Below are 23,205 nucleotides of genomic sequence, written 5' to 3' on the forward strand. Positions count from 1 at the left end.
TAATGAGTTGACTTGGCAAATCAGTACAAAATTCCCGGATAATTGTAGAAAAACATGAATTGGATGGATTCTAGAAATTAAATTCTACATGGTTGGTGAGATGTCACTCATGTGGGACAATTAGATGACACAAAATAACTTTTTTAATAAATTATAATTATTGAAGGGGTAAAGTGCAATTAATTAATTATACCTATAATAATTTGATGGCTTCACTGTACGTTTAGGAACTAATAATGCATGGGATTATTGTAATTAAATATTTTTTCCGTCATTCAAAATTATGCTCACTTTTTTTTTTTAGATTGTTATTGAAAAATATTTTCGTTTCTTTTTTAAGTAAAAAATTATTATATTTTTGTACTATTTTTTACTATAAAAAAAATAACCATTATTACTCACTTTTATTAAAATTCGTATCCGATCAAATGAGCACAGACGGATGGAGTATATATTTATATCACAATTAACTAATGCGGGCGTTTCCATGCTGGTATAAATAATCATAATATGTATATACAATTTGTAATTACTTTATGGTAGGATGTGACACTTCATTGAAATTTGGAATAATTGGAGTATTATTAGTATGAATATATAGTAGTCGATCACCGATTCATGCTATATATGTGTTAAATAATGCATTAATTCTTTTTGTTATTTTTAATTTTTTATAACAAGCATTTTGATAAATATATATTTCATTCAATCTCACATAATTATGTTATTTTGCTTGGGTATTACTAAAGTATAATAATATTTTAATATGAAAAATAAAGTGACTAAAAAGTAAAATTAATAGATTATATAAAATTTATTAAATAAATGATAAAAAATATAGTCAGATAAATTAAAAAAATAATGACAAATTCAATATTATTTAGAGTAAACTGACTAGTCCATAAGTGAAAAAATTTCATTGTTTTAGTCATCCGACGCCGAAAACGCTCGCGAGACTCACCGGAAGCTACGTGTCCGCCAGGTCAGCGACATCTGGCGAACATGTCGATTTTATTTTATTTTTTATTTTTTTAAAATTTTTTAAATTTTTTTTCAATTGGACCAAATAAAAAAAAATTAAAAAAGGCAAAATAAAATTAAAAATCAATTTAAAATCAATTTTTAAAAAATGAAAAAAAAAGTGAAAAAAAAATAATAAAATTCACGTGTCCGACATTTGTCGCTGACCTGGCGGACACGTAGCCTCCAACGAGCCACGCGGGCGTCTCCGGCGCCAGAGGACTAAAGCAACGAAAAATTTTCACTTATGGAACTAGTTTGCGACAGACTCTACTTACGGGATAAGGGGTCAAGTTACATGACTAAACTAACAGTTTTATCCTATTATTTATTAAATTATGCTTAATAAAATTGTGGCATATAAAATTATTTACCATAAATAAATGAAGCATAAGTTTAACAAATAAAAATAAAAAAGAATTAAGGACCTAATTATCACATATGGAAAGAGAATTGGGCAAATACGTACCATAGTTATTAAACTATTAATGTATATTGTTCTTACTAATTAATCATGTAAATATATGAAATTTCAATATAAACACATATGAAGAATTAGGATTCATCACGCCCTTTATACACGATATTATGGATGACTTCTAAATATTTTAGAATATATATATATATATTTTTTTCATATTTAGTTTAATATTTATTTGAGAAAAAAATTAATTTCAATTTCATGTCATATATTGGTATAATTTTAGCCTCAAGAGTTTTAAGTTACTAAAATTTTTTTGAGATATTACACTACAAAAAAATCGTATATTTGTAACGGAATTCCATTCCTAAAGTGTACGTAGCTAACGTAATTTCATCCCTAATTCCGTCTCTAATGTCATTAGTAACGAAAAAAATAGATTTATAAATAAAAAAATCTCGTTAAAAAATGATATTTTCTTGTAGTGTTATATATGAATAAATTAATTTAAGTATCCTATTACATTCTCCATGATAATTATTCTAGTGACAGTCATGTGGAAATGTATAGTCGTACCCTGCAAAAAATGTATATATATATATATATATTTTATTGTAATCATTATTTAATATAAAGTAGGCAAACAAATTGTACATTAATTTTTGTCTTGCAACTTAATTATGCTAAAAAAATGAAATTGTTTATTTTAATTTACAGGAAGATTGTGAGTATAATTTTAATCTTATCTAATTTTAATTATGTGTATTTCTTTTTTTCTTTTACCATTTAAATTTATAATAAAAAAATTGAACCGTAAAAAATTAATGAAAATAGTATATAGAGGTATTTGATGTGATCATTCAAATAATAAATTAATTTTTGATATAATATTCTAACTGAAATTTATTTAATTCTAATAATAACAATAATAATAATAATAATAACAATAAGGGTAAACTGTTTTTTAGTCCCGTAATTGGACCCTTTATCCCGTAAGTAGAGTTTGTCGCAAACTAGTCCCATAAGTGGAAAATTTTCGTTGTTTTAATCCTCCGGCGCCGGAGACGACTGTGTGGCTCGCCGGAAGCCACGTGTCCGCCAGGTCAGCGACACCTGACGGACACGTGAATTTTAATTTTTTTTTTAAATTTTTTTTATTTTTTTAATTTGACCAAATAAAAAAATTAAAAAAAAAGCAAATAAAAAAAAATTTTTAAAAATGAAAAAAAATAAAATCCACGTGTTCGCCAGGTGTCGCTGACCTGGCGGGACAATTGGCAGACATGTGGCTTCCGGCGAGTCACGCGGACGTCTCTGGCGCCGGAGGACTAAAACAACAAAATTTTTTCACTTAATAATAATGATAATAATAATAATAATGATAGCCCTTAAAAAAATTACAAATCGTGGTTAAAAACATGTCAAAGCAGGTTAGGTTTCAATGGAATATAATTGGTTGACTAGTTGGTAGCCATTAGTTATTCTTCACCATTGAATTCGAGATATCAAATTAGGCTGAAATTAATTGCTTAGCTAGAGATTTTGGAAACGAATTTAATAATAATAATAATAATAATAAGACATCGTAAATAAAAAGTTGTATATTCCTTTTCGATAGCAACGTGAAATAAGTAGCGTGTGCTTGCTTGCTCTACACTATTCGACATTTATATGTTAAGAGTTGCACGTGGGTTGAGATATTACAGTCATTTGACTATTTTAAATTTAGGTTAATTTTAGTTGAAATAGAAAAAAAAATGATTTTAATAAAATAGACAAGACAATGTACAGGCAAAACTAAGACACTGCCGGGCTTGTAGGATAATGATTGTGTTACCTGGTTGTTTAATAAATCCATTAAAATAATTAAAAAAAAAAGGGGGGTACGGTGTGTAATTCGTCCGATCTACTAGTTGGCCTGCAAATTGATTCCAGTCTTAAAACTCTCGTTCGCGTGAGACGGTGGGCTTTCGATCGATTTGATGCAAACTCCTGATGATTTACTTATCGGGTGTTAGAATATGTGAAAAAATTATAACAATTGTATATCTAAAAAATAAGAGTTTATTAGATATATATATAAGTGGACTCAGACTTAAACTAATAAAATAATATCAAGAAAATATCTAAATCTAACAAAATAATATCAAAGGAATTTTTGAATCTAACATCCCCTTAAACTCAAGATGGGGCTGTAAAAGACCAACTTGAGTTTGTCGAAGAGTAATCGGAAGTGGCTTTGAAGAAGAGACTTGGTGAATATATCTGCTGTCTGATCTGCAGAAGATACTGGAACTAGATGAACTCCCCCATTAACAACATACTGTCGAATGAAGTGACAGTTAAGTTCAATATACTTGGTGCGCTTGTAGAATGTATCATAATGGGCCATCTTCATAGCACTCTGACTATTGCAGTGAAGAGCCGTAGAAGATGGCTGAGGGGCACCAAGATCAGTGAGTAGTTGTCGAAGCCATAAAAATTTTGAAGTAGAGTGAGTAAGAGCACGATACTTTGACTAAGCACTTGAGCGAGATACTAAAGTCTACTTCTTGTTGCGCTAGGAAGAAGTAGAAACTAGTGGTCGAACGACGATCGGTGGGATCACCCGCACAATCAGCATCAGAGTAACGACTGAGAGTCAAGGACGAGCTAGGGGAGAAGTGTAAGCCATACAGAAGAGTACCTTTCATATAACGAAAAATATGTAAGACAAAAAAGTGGTGAGAGGTCCTCAGAGCGGCCATGAATTGACGCACAATATGGACTGCATGAGCGATATCTGGTCGAGTGATAGTCAAATATATTAAGCCCCCAACAAGCTGACGGTAGAGGATAGGATCATCAAGAATAGAGTTATCATGAGAGGTAAGTCGAAAGTCGTAGGAAAATTGATACGAATGCAGCTGAAGGATTCGGAAACTTGCAAACCACATAGAATAAAGAAAAAGAGAGATGCAGAATTTTGGTGGAAGGATAGGGATGAAAATGATACGGATAGAAGGATACTTTAGTTTCTTGATTCACAAGGTTAACCGAATAGACACCACGTGAGAACTAAGCAACACGCAACACAACATCTCTAAACCAAACAAGAAATAAAGAAGGATAATCTGGATTTTTGATCCACATGGTTGGTCGGATGAGCACCACGTGAGAACTAGGCAGCACGCAACACAAGATGTCTAAACCAATCAAGGAATGAAGTTGACACAACAAGCGATCCAACACTGATTGAGAGACGACGAACTATCTCGAATCACTCGAAAACAACCCGATTTTGAAAGACTACCGATGATTGCGTCGCACAATCTCGAATAATCAAATAAGAAAGAATCACTCTTGAAAACAAAGAAATTTTATAAAAAAATATCATAGTTGTTGTTTTTACAATGATAAACAAGACCATATATAGAGGTCCTTGAGGATAGAAGAAAGGAAACACTAGAAAATAAGGAAATAGTTTAAAAGGCAACATCAAAACTAGGAAATAGAAAAATAAGTAAACAACTTATTAGGAAATATAGTAAAAGGAAACTTATACTATAAGGAAATAGGTAATATGGAAACTTGGACTCATTCAATAATTATTGATATTTTTTGTTGGTAGTCTTGGTAGGTAGTCTCAAATCTTCTAATGATGATCACGGAATGATTAAGTGATCGGAGACTCAAACTTATAATACTCATAGCTGGTTTATCTTTGACAGTCTCTTCAATATTGGAATCCATGGTACAATTGTCCAAGAAAAATATTGTCATTTGAATCTTTTGTACTCGGCTCCGGGTATTCATTTTAGCTAGGAAAATTGATGATTTAGTAGCTCTCATGATGGTCACATCACAAATAGTGTGGAGGCTACCTGACAGTCTATGAGACCAACTTGAGCAAGAAGATCGAAGGCATACTTAGCCTAGGACAAAAATAAACCATCGGGAGAATAAGAGACTTCAAGCCCCAAAAAGTAATGAAGGAACCCAAGTTCTTCATCTCAAACTACTTGCTAAGATATGCCTGTAGATTAGAAATACCAGACGCATCATCTCCCATGATAATTATATCATCAACATAAAACAAGATTATAACTATCCCAAAAGAAAAAACGACGAAGATATAAACTAGAGTCATAAACATATTTGGTAAATCCAAACTCTAATAGTGCAGTACTAAATGTGGCATACCAAACCCGATGGGTCTGCTTCAACCCATTTAAAGCACCGCGTAAACGAAAAACTTTTCCAGAAGACGAGAAACCTAGAGAAAGAGTCATATAAACTTCTTCAGAAAGTTTGTCATGTAAGAATGCATTCTTGATGTCTAACTGAAGAAGGGACCACTGACGAACAACAATAACGACAAAAAGACAACGAACAGTAGTGAGATGAGCAACGGGAGCAAAAGTCTCCTCATAGTCAACTCCATACTTCTAGGAATAACCTTTGGCCACCAGACGAGCATTGTAGCGCTCAATGGAACCATCAGAGTGTGTCTTGATTTTAAAAATCCACTTGCACCCAATAGGAGTCTTGCTAAAGGGCAAATCCACTAAATTCCAAGTCTGAGTCTTTTCCAGAGCTTGCAATTCCTCATTCATAGCTTGCTGCAATAATGGATTAGCATTGGCGTCATGAAAGGATCTAGGTTCATGATGAGATAAAATGGCAGAGTAACAATGATAATCATTAAGGTGAGAATGAGGATTACCTACACGAGTGGAGCAACGACAAGCAGAAAGCGGCGCAGGAGGAGGCGTCGTTTCCGGAGGCGCAAACGGATCAACTCCAAGAGACGGTAACAAGAAAGATTGATCAATGAACTGTGGCAAAGAAGAAGAAGAGATGTCTGGGAAGAGATAGAGAGAGAAGATGAAAAGAGGGGAGAAGATGAGTAAAATAGTGTGCTAAACCTGGATAAGATGGAGAAATAGGTGCAGTCCCAAAAGATGACATGATGAGATATGCGCAACCGATTAGAGATAGGATTCCAATATCTATAACCTTTGTGTTCGACGCCATAACCCAAAAAACAACATAAACAAGCTCGAGGTTCAAGCTTTGTCCGCTCATGGGGAGGGAGGAGAACAAAGCACATACAACCAAATGGATGGAACAAACTATAATTAGAGGACCGACCAAATAGACGCTCGAAGGGACTGACATCATGAAGGACTAACAAGGGTAACCGATTAATGCTATAAACAGCAGTCAAGGTTGCTTCCCCCCAACAACGATCATGACACTTAACATAAAGAAGAGGACACGAACAATATCGGGAATGTGACGATGTTTGCATTATGAGTGCACATTTTGTTGGGACGTATAAGAATAGGAATGTTGTACCAAGGTACCCCGACTGGATAGAAACTGCAAAAATGATGACTCATTGTACTCACAAGCATTATTAGTGCGAAAGAGTTTAATAGGACGGGAGAATTGAGTGTGAATCATCTGAGCAAACCGAGTATATATAGACGGTAATTTAGAACGTTTTTTCAAAAAATAAATCCAAGTAAATCGTGAAAAATCATCAACAAATATAACATAATACTAAAAACCACTAATGGACGCAACATGAGAGGGACCCCAAATATCAGAATGTACTAAAGAAAAAGATTCAGTAGCAGTAGATGAAGTATCTGAAAAACTAAGAGTAGGTTGTTTGCCAAGTTTACAGTCGACACAATTAAAAGACTAAAAAAGACCTGGACCTAAAAGATCTTTAGTATAGAGTGACTGGAGCTTACTAGAAGACGCATGACCTAGGTGTAGAGGTCAATGAAGACTGGAGGAATCAGATGTAAGACCAAATAGATGTACATGGAGTGGTAGACATAGCAAAATTGGTTTGCATAACCTGTTTGATGATGGCTTTTATGTCGTGAAGATTGTAAGACTAATGTTGAGTCTCATTAGTAGTAGCAGTTGTAACCGAAGAAGAAGCAATCAAAGAAGACCCACTAGACTCCTGAGGTTTGAGAGTTGAACCACCTGAATGTTTGGGCAGAGCTACCAGAATGTTTGGGAGCAGAACTACCTGAACGGTGAGATTTGGTGGGACAAGCTGGAGCAATATGGCCACGCAAACGACAGGAGTGACACTCAATCTTTGGACAGGTGATCCAAATGTGATCAGGAGACTTTCAAACTCGACATCTAGTATTAGAAGATCGGGACTGGTGAGACACAATTAAAACTGAATCAGAACTCGGTGTCTTACCCAACTGTAGGCGGGTCTACTCAAAATAATCTCCTGATTGCAACATCAATAGTAGGCAATGGATGTTGATGTAGGAGTGAGGCATGTACAATTTCATATTCAGGTCAAAGGGTCATCAAGATCTGAATAAGGTCAAGATGGTCCTGACTAATTTGTAACTGCCGGAGATGATAACAAATAGGTTGAACTTGAGCAAGAAACTCATTAACAGACTGACCAGGTTATTGTCCGGCGGAGCTCAGCATGGTCCAAAGCTGATGATAATGAGCAAAATTTATACTCTGAGAACGAGCAACAAGGAAATCCTATGACTTCTTTGCAGTATCAAAATGAGTCAATTGTACCTGAATCGCTAGTACAAAAGTATTGCGCAACCAAGTAAAAATGATGATTCTTACTATCTCAATATTTCAATTGACAACATAATCTTCATGCTCCCGAGAGGTGGGATCAACATTCACAAAATGAGATAGGGAGACAAGTGACCGGATATCACAAGTGACAATTCGCCATAACTTCCTATCAATCAAAAAACTTTTCATAGACTGCATTCAAATATCATAATTATCGCCGGACAAGATAGTAGTAATAGGTGAATGAATGTCCATACGCTCCATAACAAAAAACAAAGAAAAATATGTGAATCACGAAATCAAGAAAATAGATCAAACAATCCAACCGATAATAGTCGCAAAATGAGATCAACTTCGATGAAACCAACCACACCAAGACGTAGGAAATCAAGATAGGAGGCGACGGCCGAAAAACAGCGGCAGCGGAGGGCCGGATGTGCCCTCACGCGTGGCTTGAAGACGGCCGCGGAAAACTCTTTCTTGCCGCTATTTTCGTTGGTGGTGCATGAGCAGCGGACGCGCGGTGGTTGGTGGTGAAACTTTAGTGGTCGACCGTAGACGAGGTGGCGGTTTCGATGGTATGGGCGATGTCGACCAGAACGCGGGGGTGGGCGGCAAACAACGGTGGCGACGGCTAGGGTTTGTGTTTTGAAAAATTATGAAAATTGTATATCTCAAAAGTAAAAATTTACAAGATATATATATATATATATATAGTAGTGGATTCAAGCCTAAACTAACAAAATAATATAAAAAAATATCTAAATCTAACAAAATAATATCAAAGCAATATCTAAATTTACAACCGGGAAGATAATTGAATCAATTCGAAACAAAATACCTTCGGCGAAAAATTGTATTGGATATAAAATGTCGATTGCTACCAAATTCTAACTTCTAAGATGCAAACTTTCTTGAAAAAAACACCCATCCAGTAAACAATTACTTAAAGTAAAATACCCTCTTCTAAAGATTAATCAACCACATTTGACAATTTTAAATACTTAAGTAACATTTAGGTTAAGATAAATAATACTATTTAAATATATAGTTAAGAGAGCACATCAATTCGAATAATTTATATAGAAACTAACTATGGCTTTGTTCTCTTTTCTTTTTTTTTTTTTTTTTTCACATTTTTTCAAATAATTAATACACTATATACATTCATTGTTTTTATATTTTTGACACAATTCCCTATATATCACATAAAAAAAACTTTTTCTTTTTAACAATCTTACAAAACAAACACACCTTATAAAATACAACTAAAACCTAGTAAGTTAATATTTCATTAATAAGATGCAACAAAGACCATTCTTATAATAAATTAACATAAATAGGATAAAAAATTTGACATAAATAGACAAATAATTTAATAAATATGTAACAAAATATGTCAAAATGAAGAATTATTATAAATATTTTAACCTTCCGACAGTTCCTCTCTCAATTCACCGGAATTACAAATTTTGAGGTGTAAGAAATCAAAGGCACTATCGGTGTAACTATTTTGTGAAGAGAGAATTATACTCGACTCGGCTTATGATCAAATATTTTATTTAATGTGTTATATTTTTCAAGAAATTGCAAAATAGTAATTTTTCTATGAATATATTGTTGGATAATTGGTTATTTTGCAATAGATTATTTTGTGAGTGAAAATGCGACGGGACGGCGTATCAAATTAATTAGATTAATTTAAAGAAATAAATAAATATTATTTATTTATAGTGTATGGGGTTTTGTTAATATTTTGACTATTTTGCCTTGTTTCGAGACAAATCAAATTGTGCAACCCAAAATTAAACCCGAATATATGGCCTAAGTCGCAGTATTATTTGGATAAAATATTATCCATTGGATAGATTTATTATAATTTAAAACGGAATGTTTGAAATCAGAATAAATTACAATCTTTTCAAACGGAAGGTTTGAAATTAGAATAAATTACGATTGTCACAAACAAAAAGTTTGTAATTAGAATCAATTACGACTGCTTCAAACGGAAGGTTTGAATTTATAATAAATTACATCGATAATTAAGGTCGTAATTATGATCGTAATTGATCCGCTGTCATTTTGGCCAAGTGGAGACGCCTATACAAAGGGTCTCTCCCTTCATTCTAACAACCAACACAAACAATTTTCTCCTCCTTCTCTCATCTCTTCTAGCTTTTTGGCAGCCTTCCCATCTCAGTTCCTCTCTCGTTTTGTTCGTCGGAGCTCCAACGATTAGAGGTGTCACTCTCATTGGAGACGGAAATCGTTTTATCTTTGGGTTAGAACGTCATCCACCGGAGGCACTACCAGGGCGTATCTAATTTTCGAAAAGAGGATCCATCATCGATTCAGTTTCACGTTTATTCTCGCAATACTCATATATTCCAACACATATATGTCAACCGTTCATCAATTGCTGGCACGTTTGATGACGTTGGAAATGTGATTGTTAATCTGGCCAGTGTCCTTTTCTCTTAATTTTTAAAATGATTAAAAATAAAATAAAATACTCAATTCATTCTAATTCAAAGTACCAATTTTACTATTTTTATCGATTTTACTCAAAAATATTACTCCCTCTTTCCCAAACACCCTGTAACATTTCTTTTTTTGTTTGTCTCAAACTTACTGCAACATTTCTAAATTTAGAAATAATTAATAATATTTTTATGCATATATTAATATACACTTCACTTTATCCATCACATCACTCAAATAAAAAAAACAAATAATTATTTCTCTCTCAAATCACATCACTTAATATCCAAATTATCTCAAATTACCATACATAATACTCCTCACCTAAATTTCCGTGTCAAACACAAATGTTGCACGATGTTTGGAACAGAGGAAATATTTTTCCATTTTAGTAAAAATAATAATTCGTTAATACCAAAATATTTTTACATTTTATTTAAATTACAAATATACGTTATATAAAAAGTCAAAGATTAAAAATTTCAAAATCTCTTATAAAACCCCAAATGATCCATTTCAAAAGTAGCGAAACCCAAATGACCCATTTATTAATTACTTTAATATTTTATCACATTAGATATTCAAATTTCATTTGGTTAATAATAAGTTTCATCAACACATAAATATTTGTAATATCGGTTCCAACTAAATTGAATAACTATATACTCTCTTCTTCATTCAAATATATGCTCAATTTCTTTTTTAATTGTCATTGAAAAATATTTTTATTTTTTTAAGTAAAAATTATTATATTTTATACTTTTTTTTACTATAAAAAAATAATAATAATTATTTATTTTTATTAAAATTCGTGCCAAATCAAATCAACATATATTTCGAAAGAAATATATATATACACATAAGGGTGAAATCATATTCTAATAATAACATTAATATTAAATTGATTCTTCTCGATCTCACCGAGTATATTAATAGTAGTATTTATTTTGCTATACACATCCTTCCTCCTCATAAATTTATTTAATGATCACTGATGTGCCAACTCTCATAAATTATTTAATCTTGTGAAATTAAATTACAGTAAAGGAGCTGACTACTCTGACATATTTGCAGAAGACAGCATTTGAATGATTCCACCATTTTGGTTCTTGTTATTGTTATTATTATTATTAGTTTTTTTTTTTTTTTTTTTTTTTTTTTTTTTTTTTTTTTTTTTAATGCCTTGTCTTGTATTCTGATGAAAAAAAGTTTATAATAATTAGATATATCTACATAATAAAAGCATTCATATTATTAAGGTAAACATGAAAACCCAAACAAGCATCATTATTGTCTATATCTTGCATAATTGTTTGGATATAATACTTTGTAAGAAAAATTTATATATTATATTAGTGATCCAAGAGAGGCAAACATAAAAAATATTTTAATTATAGTATATAAGCATAGGCAATGCCAGAAAGAAATTCATTATACTTTAAGTTGATCACGTAAGCTGGCAACTAATCATATAATTAATTCATGATCTTTGACTTGGAAGACTCTTGTCGTTTTTTGAACTCAGTATTTGTCTGTCCTTTCTCTTTCGTGTTTATTTCCACACACACACACGCATATATATATATATATATATTCTGAAGAGTGAGTGAGCATATGCTTTCAAAAATGTCTATGCATGAATGCCATTGCCGACTCACACGATGAAAATTAGAGTTAAATTTAAGATTTGTTCTCTTAGGTTTAGATATTTTTTATATTATTTTTTAAATTTTATATATTTATTTGAAATTATTTATTTTAGTTTAAGCTCGAGTCCACTGCAATATATAATTTTGTGAACTCTTATTTTTGAAAATAAACTTGCATTATTTTCGCACAAATTTTAACATGGTATCAAAGTAAAATATTAAAAATGTGAAACCTTAGCCGCCGCCACCACTGTTTGTCGCTATCCGCTGCGCTCCGGTCGACACCACCACCATCGTTGGAACCGTCTCGTCATCGCCGGCCTGCCACCCAAAAATTGCTGCCAACGGCTGCGTATACAGCCTTCATGTGCTGCCGATGTGAATTGCTGCGAAAAAGCTTTTCCGCCGCCGCTCTTCTGGCCGTGCGTGTGGGCGCGGTCCGGCCACCTCCTGCTGCCATTTTTCGACCACCGCCTTATGTTTTGATTCTTTACCCCATGGTGTGGTTGGTTTTGTCATCGGAGTTGATTTCGTTTTGCGACTGTTACCGGTTGGATTGTTCGATCTGCTTTCTTGATTTGAATCTTGATTTCATGACTTGTATATTTTTTTGGTTATGGAGCGTATGGATGTTCATTCACCTATTAATACTATCTTGTCCGGCGATAATGATGATATCTGGATGCAATCTATGAAAAGTTTCCTGATTGGTAAGAAGTTATGGTGAATTGTCACTGGTAATATCCGACCACCTATCTCTTCATCTTCTTTTGTGAATGTCGGTCCCACCTTTCAGAAGCATGAAGATTATGTTGTCAAATTAGAAGATTGGGATAGTAAGAATTATCAAATTCTTACTTGGTTGCGCAATGCTTATGTACCTACGATTCAGGTATAATTGAGTTTTTGATACTGCAAAGGAGGTATGAGATTTCCCTGCTGCTCATTTTCAGACTACAGGTCTTTCTCATTATTACCAGCTTTGGACCATACTGAGTTCCACTTGAAAATAACCTGGTTAGTTTGTTAATGAGTTTTTTGCTCAGATTCAACCTACTCGCTATCGTCTCTGGTAGACACAGATTAGTCAGGACCATCTTGACCTTTCAGATCTTAATGGCCCTTCAACTTGAATATGAGGCTGTTTGTGCATCACTCCTACATCGACATCCATTGCCTAGTCTTGATGCTGCTATTTAGGAGATCATTTTTTATGAGACCCACCTCCCGTTGGCTAAGACACCAAGTTCTGATTATGCTTTAGCTGTGTCTCGCCAGTCCTGATCTGCTAGTATTGGATGTCGAGTTTGCAAGTCTTCTGATCACACCTGGAACACTTGTCCGAAGACTGAGTGCCACTCCTGTCATTTGCGTGGCCATATTGCTCCGGCTTGTCCCACCATATCTCAACGTTTAGGTAGTTCTGCTCCCAGATATTCAGGTGGTTCAGCTCCCAAACCTCGGGAGCCTAGCGGGTCTTCTTCGACTGCTTATTCTTCGGTTACAACTACTATTACTGATGAGACTCAACATTTTTCTTACACTCTGCACGACATAGAAGCGATCCTTAAACAAGTTATCCAAACCAATTCTGCTATGTTTACCACTCTAAGTACATCTACTTGGTATTTTGATTCTGGTTGTTGTCACCACATGACCTCCAACCCCCATAACTTGACCTCTATGTCTCCCGTCTCCCATTTACCACCTATACATACTGCCAATGGTACTACCATGCATATTACCTATACCGGTCTTGCGTCCCCCCTTCTCTATATCTTCTTGATACATAAGCATCCCTAACTTAGCCTTAAATTTTACCTATGTTGGTCAATTAGTTGAATAAGGTCATACCGTTACATTATCTTCTTGTGGTGTGCAGGTTCAGGATTCTCAGACGGATCAGCTTCTTGGGACAGGCCGCAAGACCGATCTATTATTTGACCTTGAGTCTCTTTGTACCTCCTGCAAATATCCTCGCTCTGCAGCTCTCACCTCTAATTCCTCCAATCTTCATTGACATCTTTTCCTAGGTCATGCGTCTTCCAGTAAGCTCCAATCACTTTATACTAAAGGTCTTTTAAGTCTAGGTCGTTTTGAGTCTTTTAATTGTGTCGACTGTAAACTTGACAAACAACCTGCTCTTAGTTTATCAAAGAGTTCATCTACTGCTATTGAACTATTTTCTTTAGTACATTTTGATATTTGTAGTCCTTCTCTTGTTGCGTCCATCAGTTGTTTTCAGTATTATGTTCTCTTTATTGATGATTTTTCACGATTTACTTAGATTTTTTTTTTGGAAAATTGTTCTGAATTACCCTCATATATGCTCAGTTTGCTCAGATGATTCACACTCAATTATCCCGTCCTATTAAAAATCTTCATACGGATAATGCTTGTGAGTACAATGAGTCATCATATTTGCAGTTTCTATCCAGTCAGGGTACCTTGGTACAACGTTCCTGTCCTTATACGTCCCAACAAAATGGGTGGACAGAACACAAATATTGACACATTCTCGATACTGTTCGTGGCCTCCTTGTTTTTGCCAAGTGTCCTGATCATTTTTTGGGGGAAATAGCCCTGATTGCTTTTTATAACATTAATCGGTTACCTTCGTCAATCCTCTATGATGTTAGTCTCTTCGAGCATCTATTTTGTCAGTCCCCTGATTATAGATTGTTCCATTTATTTGGTTGAGTGTGTTTTGTCCTCCTCCCTCCCCACGAGCGGACAAAGCTTCAACATCGAGCTTGTTTATGTTGTTTTTTAGGTTATGACATCGAACACAAGGGCAATAGATGTTGGGATCCTATCTCTAATCGGTTGCGTATATCTCATTATGTCACATGTTGGGACCACACCTCTTTCTTCACATTATCCATGTTTAGCACACCGTTTCGCTCATCTTCTCCCTTCTTTTCATCTTCTCTCTCTAATCTCTTCCCACGACAGCTCTTTGATCAATCTATCTTGCACCGTCTCCTAGAGTTGATCTGCCTGCGCCTTCTGAACCGACGCATCCTCATGTGCCGCTCTCTGCTTGTCGTCACTCCACTTGTGTAAGTAAACACTCACCTTGATGATTATTATTGTTACTTTGCCATTTTATCTCACCATATACCTAGGTCCTTTTGTGAGGCAAATGCTGATCCATTATAGCAGCAAGCAATGACTGAGGAATTGCAGGCTCTGGAAAAGACTCACACTTGGGATTTAATATATTTGCCCTCTAGCAAGACCTCTATCGGGTGCAAGTGGATTTTTAAAACCAAGACACACTTTGATGGTTCTATTGAGCGCTACAAGGCTCGTCTAGTGCCAAAGGTTATTCCTAGGAGTATGGAGTTGACTATAAGGAGACTTTTGCCCTCGTTGCTTATCTCAATACTATTCGTTGTCTTATAGCTATTGCTGTTGTTAGTCAGTGGTACATTTTTCAGTTAGATGTCAATAATGCATTATTATATGGTACACTTTTTGAAAAAGTTTATATGACTCATCTAAATTTTTCATCTTTTGAAAAAGTTTCTCTTACGTCGCGCTTTATATGGATAATTGAAATAGATCCTCGGGCTTGGTATACCACATTTAGATCTGCACTATTGGAGTTTAGTTTTACCACATATGCTTACGACTCTGGTTTAATTTTTCATCGTTCTTCATCTGGGATAGTTATACTTTTGCTTTATGTTGATGATATGATCATTACGGGAGATGATGCATTTGGTATTTCTGGTCTACAGACATATCTTAGCCAACCGTTTGAGATGAAGAGTTTGGGTCCCCTTCGCTACTTTTTTGGGCTTAAAGTTTTTTATTCTCCCGATGGTTTCTTTTTGTCTCAGGCTAAGTATGCCTCTGATATGATTGCTCGAGCTGGTCTCACAGGCTGTCAGGTAGCCTCCACAACACTTGTCTACGACGTTCAACTTACCCCTCATGATGGCTCTCTTCTTTATAATCCTACCCTCTATCGTCAGCTTGTTAGGAGCTTGATCTATGACCGTTACTCAAAAAAATATCACTCATGCAGTCCATATTGTGAGTCAGTTCATGGCCGCTCCGAGGATCTCTCACCACTCTGCCGTCTTAGATATTCTTCGCTATGTGAAAGGTACTCTTCTGCATGGCTTACATTTCTCCTCTCACTCGTCTTTGACTCTCAGCGGTTACTCTGATGCTGATTGGGTTGGTGATCCCACCGATCGTCGTTTGACCACTGGTTTTTGCTTCTTCCTTTGTGATTCTCTTATCTCTTGGCACAACAAGAAACAAACTTTGGTTTCTCGCTCGAGTGCCGATTCAGAGTATCGTTCTCTTGCTGTCTCTACTTTATAATTTTTATGTCTTCGTCGACTACTCAGTTATCTTAGCGCCACCCAATCATCTTTTACGGCTCTTCACTGCGATAGTTAAAGTTCTATGAAGATGACCCATAATGATACCTTCGACGAGCGCACCAAGCATATTGTGCTTAATTGTCATTTCATTCGACAACATATTGTCAATGGGGGAGTTCATCTCATTCCAGTATCCTCTGGAGATCACACAAGATCTATCTTCACCAAATCGCTTCTTTCAGGCCACTTCCGATTACTCTTGGACAAACTCAAGTTAGTCTCTACTACCCATCTTGAGTTTGAGAGGATATTAAATTTAGATATCTCTTTGATATTATTTTGTTGGATTTAGATATTTGTTTGATATTATGCACCTTAATTAGTTTAGGTTCGAATCCACTACTGTATATATAGTCTTGTAAACTCTTATTTTTAATAATATATTTTCATCATTTTCCCAAAAATTCTAAAATGTTCATTTAAATCCGACACGATTCTCAATACATATAAAATATATATGATTTTATATTTTACAAAAAAAAATTAACATTCAACTTAAAATATTTTTTAATATTACTAACATTATTTCATATATATATATATGTACGGACAAATGCACCCTTATTTGACCGGTGACAAGTGCCAGAAGTGATTTTAATCGAGTAAATTTTTTTTCTGACCATTAGTTAAAGTCTAAATATCACAATTATCTAATTAATTTAAAAACAATTAATGACTCATTTAAAATTTGAAATGTCATAATTATTCATTAATTAAAATTGAATCCAGTTATAAAAAAAATATTAATTTACATTTTATAAATATAATTATAAAAAATTATTATTTTTTTTTATAACATTATCAATATTTATTTATTTATTTTTATTAAAATTTATCATTACGGGTTTGGTAATTGAATCCGTAGACTCTTAGATCTATTTCACAATAAAATTAATTAATTAATTTTTTAAAAAATATTTAAAAAATAATAAAAACTACATTTGAACATCACAATTATTCCAATATTTTTACAATTAAAAAAAAAAATCTCAAACTCCTAAAATATTAAAAGAACATAATTTTGGAATCATCAAAATTATATAAGTGCAAAGCCTTTGCTTCTCCCGATCTTGTAACCAATCGTTTGGATCATAATCGAGATGACTACAAGAATTTTGAATTAATAATAAATATTACTTCATCGATTATTCAAAATATTTATGCTTTTTTTTTTTTTTTTTGACGTTTGTTGAGATATTTTAGATATTTAGTTTTACATTTAGGGTATGTTTGTTGGAGGGATTTTGCAAAAAATTCATTATTCATCCAAAATTTTCTCTCTAAAAAGATCAAATCAAACACCTATTTTTCATTTTCTATATTATTTTAAAAATCAATTTTACATTGAAAACATCACATCAACACCTATTTATATCACATCGTACATCTATTCCAATTTAAAATTTTTACTATTCAAATCCCAAATCAAAATCCAAACCTCTAAACAAACACATCCTTAGTAGATTTATATTTAGATTTGGTCTTATCCATATATTAGATTACTTAGATTTGAGTTTATCGAGTCTGTTTTGTATTGTCTATATATATAGACTCTTTATTTTGATGAGTAATATTTTTCCCCCAAAATAATCTAACATGGTATTAGAGCCATAAACAGAACTCTCAACACTTTAGAGTTGGAAACATGACTCGCGCGCTCACAACAAAACTAGAGCAAAAAATAGGACTCGCTCACTCTATAGAGCTAGAGTCTGAAACAGGACTCTTTAACTCTCAATAGAGTTGAAGTCGAAAACAGAACTCTCAACGGCATTAGAGTCGAAAGTAGACTTGGATGTACCCTGAGAAAATTTGGCTCTGATACCATGTTATAATATTAAACTGAAATCCTCTTTTTCAATCATAATAATTCGTACATATTTATAATGCCGTACAAATTATCTAAATAAAACAAGAATCCTACAAATCTCTTAAATAGGATAATTATCATAAATATAATATATTACTTCTAAATATATTTTAACAACGTTATAAATAATTATTTCTTATTTTATTTTTCATGTTATTTTTATTATAAAAGATAGAAAGCATCGATTATTACCTATTTACATGAAAATAAATAATCAGTATGCGATTGTGAACTGGTGTAGAAATGCCTGTTTTGGTGATTATGAGATTTAGCTTCACTTTCTCGCATTAATTATATGCTAGATTATTAATTTAGATTGGAAAAAATATGTGCATTTGGAAGTGAAATTCTCATATTAACCTTACTTTATATGAGTAATTGATTAAGACATGCACATGTCTCATCAAACAATTAAATTAAATATTAAAATGTAATGAATAGGTTATGGTGGTATAACAACTATAACATCAATTTGTGGTCATCCAAGTGCCAACTAAAATTCACTATGTGTTGTAAGTGTGAGTGCATTGAAAAATCAATCAAGAAAAGTAAATCAAATTGAAAAAAAAGAAGGAATTTCTTGCCCATATATATATATGGTTACCTAATCAAGCACATGTAAACATATTTTTTTTTAACATATTATATGCACTGTTAAATAAAAACAAGTTTTATATATATACACATACAACGGTTAGGGTGCTTATTTGAAAAATTCAGTACTGTGCTGATTTTTCACAGCACCCGTAATATGTATAAACAACACAATTATATTATACACAACATATGTTGTATATAGTAAAGACATGTACTGTTAGTTTATAATTATAAGTATGTTGTATAACAGTATGTGGTGTGCTGAAATAACCTATTATTTGTGTTGTATAAGACTATAATTATAAGTGTGTTGTATAACACTATATAGTGTGCTGAAATCAACTATTATTTGTGTTGTATAAGACTATAACATATACTATTAGTTTATTTGCTGTATTTGTATTATACGAACACATACAGTGTGCTACCTATAGTAACACCGTGTACTGTCTGATAACACACAATGTGCTGCAGTCTATTATCAACATGGTGCTAAATCTTCCGGACCCTAGCCGCCTCCATAAACACACCTATATTATATAAATATATTATGTTATATATTGTAAATAAAAAAATTGCATTTATATTATCGTGTGTTGTTAATTTATAATTAAAATAACAACCGAGACACATATATATATTGAAGATAGTTATTGTGCTTATTTGTCGTAATAAACACATGTAAAATTGACAGATAACTTTTATTTTTATTTAAGATATCATATATTGTATTAAATATAAAAAAGAAAAAAAAGTTTAGGGGTTCGCATATAAGTATATTGTATAACAATATAAATATATTTGCTATGATGAACTCAACGATAATATATATTATATGTTGTCAGTTTATATTGTATATTTATATTATCATTTATTGAATTTACACTATAATATTCTCATTGTCCCAACTAATTTCTCTATTTTAGTTGGGATACTGAATTTTATGTACGGTGTAATTAGTATTTAATTAAAAAGTATATTAGTAAAAATAATTATAATATAATAAAAATAATGGTAAAGTTTGCAAACACCATCTTTATAAAAAAACTGATGTTTGGTTCTAGCCTAAATTATGCAAGTTTTGTACAACTAAAAAATTAAAAATGTAAAATATTTTAATTAATTTTTTTAATAAAATAAATAAATAAATAATTGTTTAATCATTTATTTTTATAGTTTTTATAAAAATCAAATAGCAGTTTGACTCAAAAAATTATAAAAGGAAGGATTAATCAATTATTTATTTATTTATTTTATTAAAAAATTATTTAAGACATTTTGTCTTTTTTATTTGTATAAAACTTGTCTTTATTTAGAATCAAATATAGTTTTGAACAAAGAGGGTGTTTTTTGTACATTAACACAAATAGTTCACGCAATAAATAAAATACGATGTATTTTGTGCATTTTTACTAAAATAAAGGGGGTATTACATAATTTATCCTAAAAATAATTAAAGATTACTATTAAGATGACTAAATAGTTTAATCAAAATAAAAAAAATGTACATTATAAATTTTAAAATATAATTAAAATATATAATTATATTTTCAATAAAAAAGATACAAATTATGTGAGACATACCAAAATAGAAAAAGATGTGAGACGAGGGAGGGAGTATCACATTATATTTATATATATATTTCACAACAAAGAAAGGGTTTTCATTCCCATTTCCAACAACTTTCTTAGAAACTTTGCTACCATACTAATCTCCTCACACACCAAAAACTAACCAAGACGACTTATATCGATGAGATTATTACATCACATTCTTATTCTCTTCTCCCACTCACTCCCCCACATTCCTCACTGATGATATTCATATGAAGAGTTCCACAAAGTCCAAGATGTCGATGACAAGGACGAGAACCGACAACTCTCCAGGGGATCGACCAAACGGCGAAAAGAACAGCTCAAGCAACAGCACTGTTGAAGAAGTCAGCAACAACAACAATAGTAATAGTAATAGTAATAGTAATGGGAAGAAGCTGTCGGGATCTGTCGTCCGGCAATATGTCCGGTCCAAGACTCCTCGTCTGCGCTGGACGCCCAACCTCGAACTCTGCTTTGTTCATGCTGTCGAAAGATTAGGAGGCGAAGAAAGTGAGTCTGGCAGCCTTCAGTTTTTGTAAATTTAATGTTGTCTTGATTAGTGAATTAGTGTTTTTGTGTCTGATTGATGATCCAGGGGCCACACCTAAACTGGTTCTTCAGTTGATGAATGTCAATGGCCTCACTATTGCTCATGTCAAGAGCCATCTTCAGGTCTCTCTCTCTCTATCTCCCTCTCTCTCTATATATATATTGCTATCTTCGATTTGCTTCATTTGATGCTCATATATGATTTATGATCCTCAATCAGATGTACAGAAGCAAGAAGATTGATGATCCCAGTCAAGGTAAATTAGGGTTTTTTCTTTTGCTTGAGACGATGATTCAAATTATTCAGACCTAATTTTGGGGAAATTCATGTTGATCTGTTTCAGAGCAACGCCTTCTTGTCGATGCTGCCGGAGATCGATGCATTTATAACTTCAGCCAACTCCCAATTTCCAGCCTGTGGTATGCTTTACAACACTTGAATGCTTCTAATTCCATTACCTTACTATATCATCTTTCTTGCAAACCCTAATTGAACACCTTTTAATTACTTTATTTTTTCCACAGTTCTTTTAGCTATACAGATTCACTTTACTTTGGCCAATCCACTTCAACGACTAATTACAGTTCTTACAACAGCAATCGGGTATCATCAAACATGCCCCAAAACGTTCTTCCTGAATCAACATCCTCGAACGGCAACAACATCGTCAATAGATCATACCTCTCAAGAGCTTCCGATTCCCATCCAAGTTACATTGCAAATCATTCTTGGAAGTTTCTAGAGAATGAAAGAAATACGTCCATGGAGGAAAGATATTTTCAAGGCCTAATCACAGCGCGAGACAACAAAATTCATTCACAAAGGCCTTATTCATTACACAGCGAAACAGCGACAAAAGCAACAGCCTTGCTGTCTGAACAAGAAGGGATTGGGAATTCAAAAAGAAAGGCTGATTCAGATGATGTTAATCTGAGCCTGTCGTTGGGAGGGCGAGACTATAAGAAACCAAACTTGAGCTTGAATAACATCGACGACGCTGATGAGGTAGACAGCAGATTATATTCATCCTTGATTTCATCAAAATCAAACAAAACTAATACTGTTGATGTCGGGGAGGATCCTACCGGGAAGGAGAGTTGTAGTTTAGATCTGAGTTTGTGAATGGGACAAATTATTTGTGTCTGAGTGAGATTTTCAAGTACAACATTTGCCAACGCCAAAGAACGTACAGATCAGACACTCATTGTTATCTGCAAGGTATTATAATTTACATTGGTTAGTTCCTTTGCCAGTTAATATAATATATAATATAATATATATATATATATATGTATAAATGTTATTGATTAATATGCATGCAGGGCTACAGGCATATATGTATGAATATTTTTGCATTGGGCCAAGGGCTGCAACTAATCAAATTGAATTGCAGATCTCTGCCTCAAGATTCATTAATTAAAAATGATATGAATAAAATAGTTATATGTTATTGTTTTCTCTCCTTGTAGAGGTTTTTCTAGGAAGGAATCTTTTTATAATTATTTAGAGGTGGTGGTGCAAACTTTTTTATGCTAATGGATTTTATTTTATTTTTTTGAAATAATTATGTTCAGTGGATATAATTTTAGTCATACATAGTAGATATAGTGTGGAGTGTATTAATACTTATATTCGAAATTGCATTTTATTTGAATTAGAATTAATTACAATTGTTACAAACGAAAAGGTTGTTATTAGAATCAATTATGACCACCTCAAATAGAAGGTTTGAAATCAGAATAAATTAAGGTCGTAGTTATGATAAAAATTGATCCCTTACCATTTTGGCCGAGTGAAAATGCCTATATAAAGGGTCTCTCCATTTCATTCTAAATACACCAACAATATTCTCTTATAATTCTCTCATCTCTTATAACTTTTCGAAAACCTATCCAACTCAGTTCCTCTCTCGTTTTGTTTGCCGTATCTCCGACGATATGAGGTGCAACTCTCATCAGAGATGGAAACTATTTTATAACATTCTCCCCTTCTTCTCTCATCTCTTCTAGCTTTCCGGAAACCTTCTCAACTCAGTTCCTCTCACTTTT

At 33.0% G+C, this 23,205-nt stretch overlaps 1 protein-coding gene across 2 annotated transcripts; it reads left to right on the forward strand.

Annotated features, from left to right (window-relative positions):
* Positions 1 to 20,712: 20,712 nt before the first annotated feature.
* On the forward strand, positions 20,713 to 22,402 carry LOC127256441 (putative Myb family transcription factor At1g14600). Of its 2 annotated transcripts, none has more exons than XM_051282456.1 (5): positions 20,713 to 21,117; positions 21,203 to 21,279; positions 21,377 to 21,413; positions 21,501 to 21,576; positions 21,682 to 22,402. In XM_051282456.1, exons 1-5 carry the CDS (start codon positions 20,838 to 20,840, stop codon positions 22,277 to 22,279), a joined length of 1,068 nt encoding a protein of 355 aa, XP_051138413.1. In that variant the 5' UTR covers positions 20,713 to 20,837; the 3' UTR covers positions 22,280 to 22,402. The 2 variants fall into 2 exon arrangements, with proteins under 2 accessions (XP_051138413.1, XP_051138414.1); XM_051282457.1 differs by having other exon boundaries at positions 21,754 to 22,402.
* The last annotated feature ends 803 nt before the right edge of the window (positions 22,403 to 23,205 follow it).

Source organism: Andrographis paniculata, unplaced genomic scaffold, assembly GCF_009805555.1.
Source record: "Andrographis paniculata isolate CXL003 unplaced genomic scaffold, ASM980555v1 Contig55END, whole genome shotgun sequence".
Lineage (NCBI taxonomy): Eukaryota > Viridiplantae > Streptophyta > Magnoliopsida > Lamiales > Acanthaceae > Andrographis > Andrographis paniculata.

Bases quoted from the DNA above. Each gene is read 5' to 3' on its own strand.
- LOC127256441 (XM_051282456.1), top strand. From the start codon at position 20,838: ATGAAGAGTTCCACAAAGTCCAAGATGTCGATGACAAGGACGAGAACC. The intron at 21,414-21,500 runs GTAAATTAGGGT...GATCTGTTTCAG, and splicing joins GATTGATGATCCCAGTCAAG to AGCAACGCCTTCTTGTCGAT. The intron at 21,577-21,681 runs GTATGCTTTACA...TTTTTTCCACAG, and splicing joins CTCCCAATTTCCAGCCTGTG to TTCTTTTAGCTATACAGATT.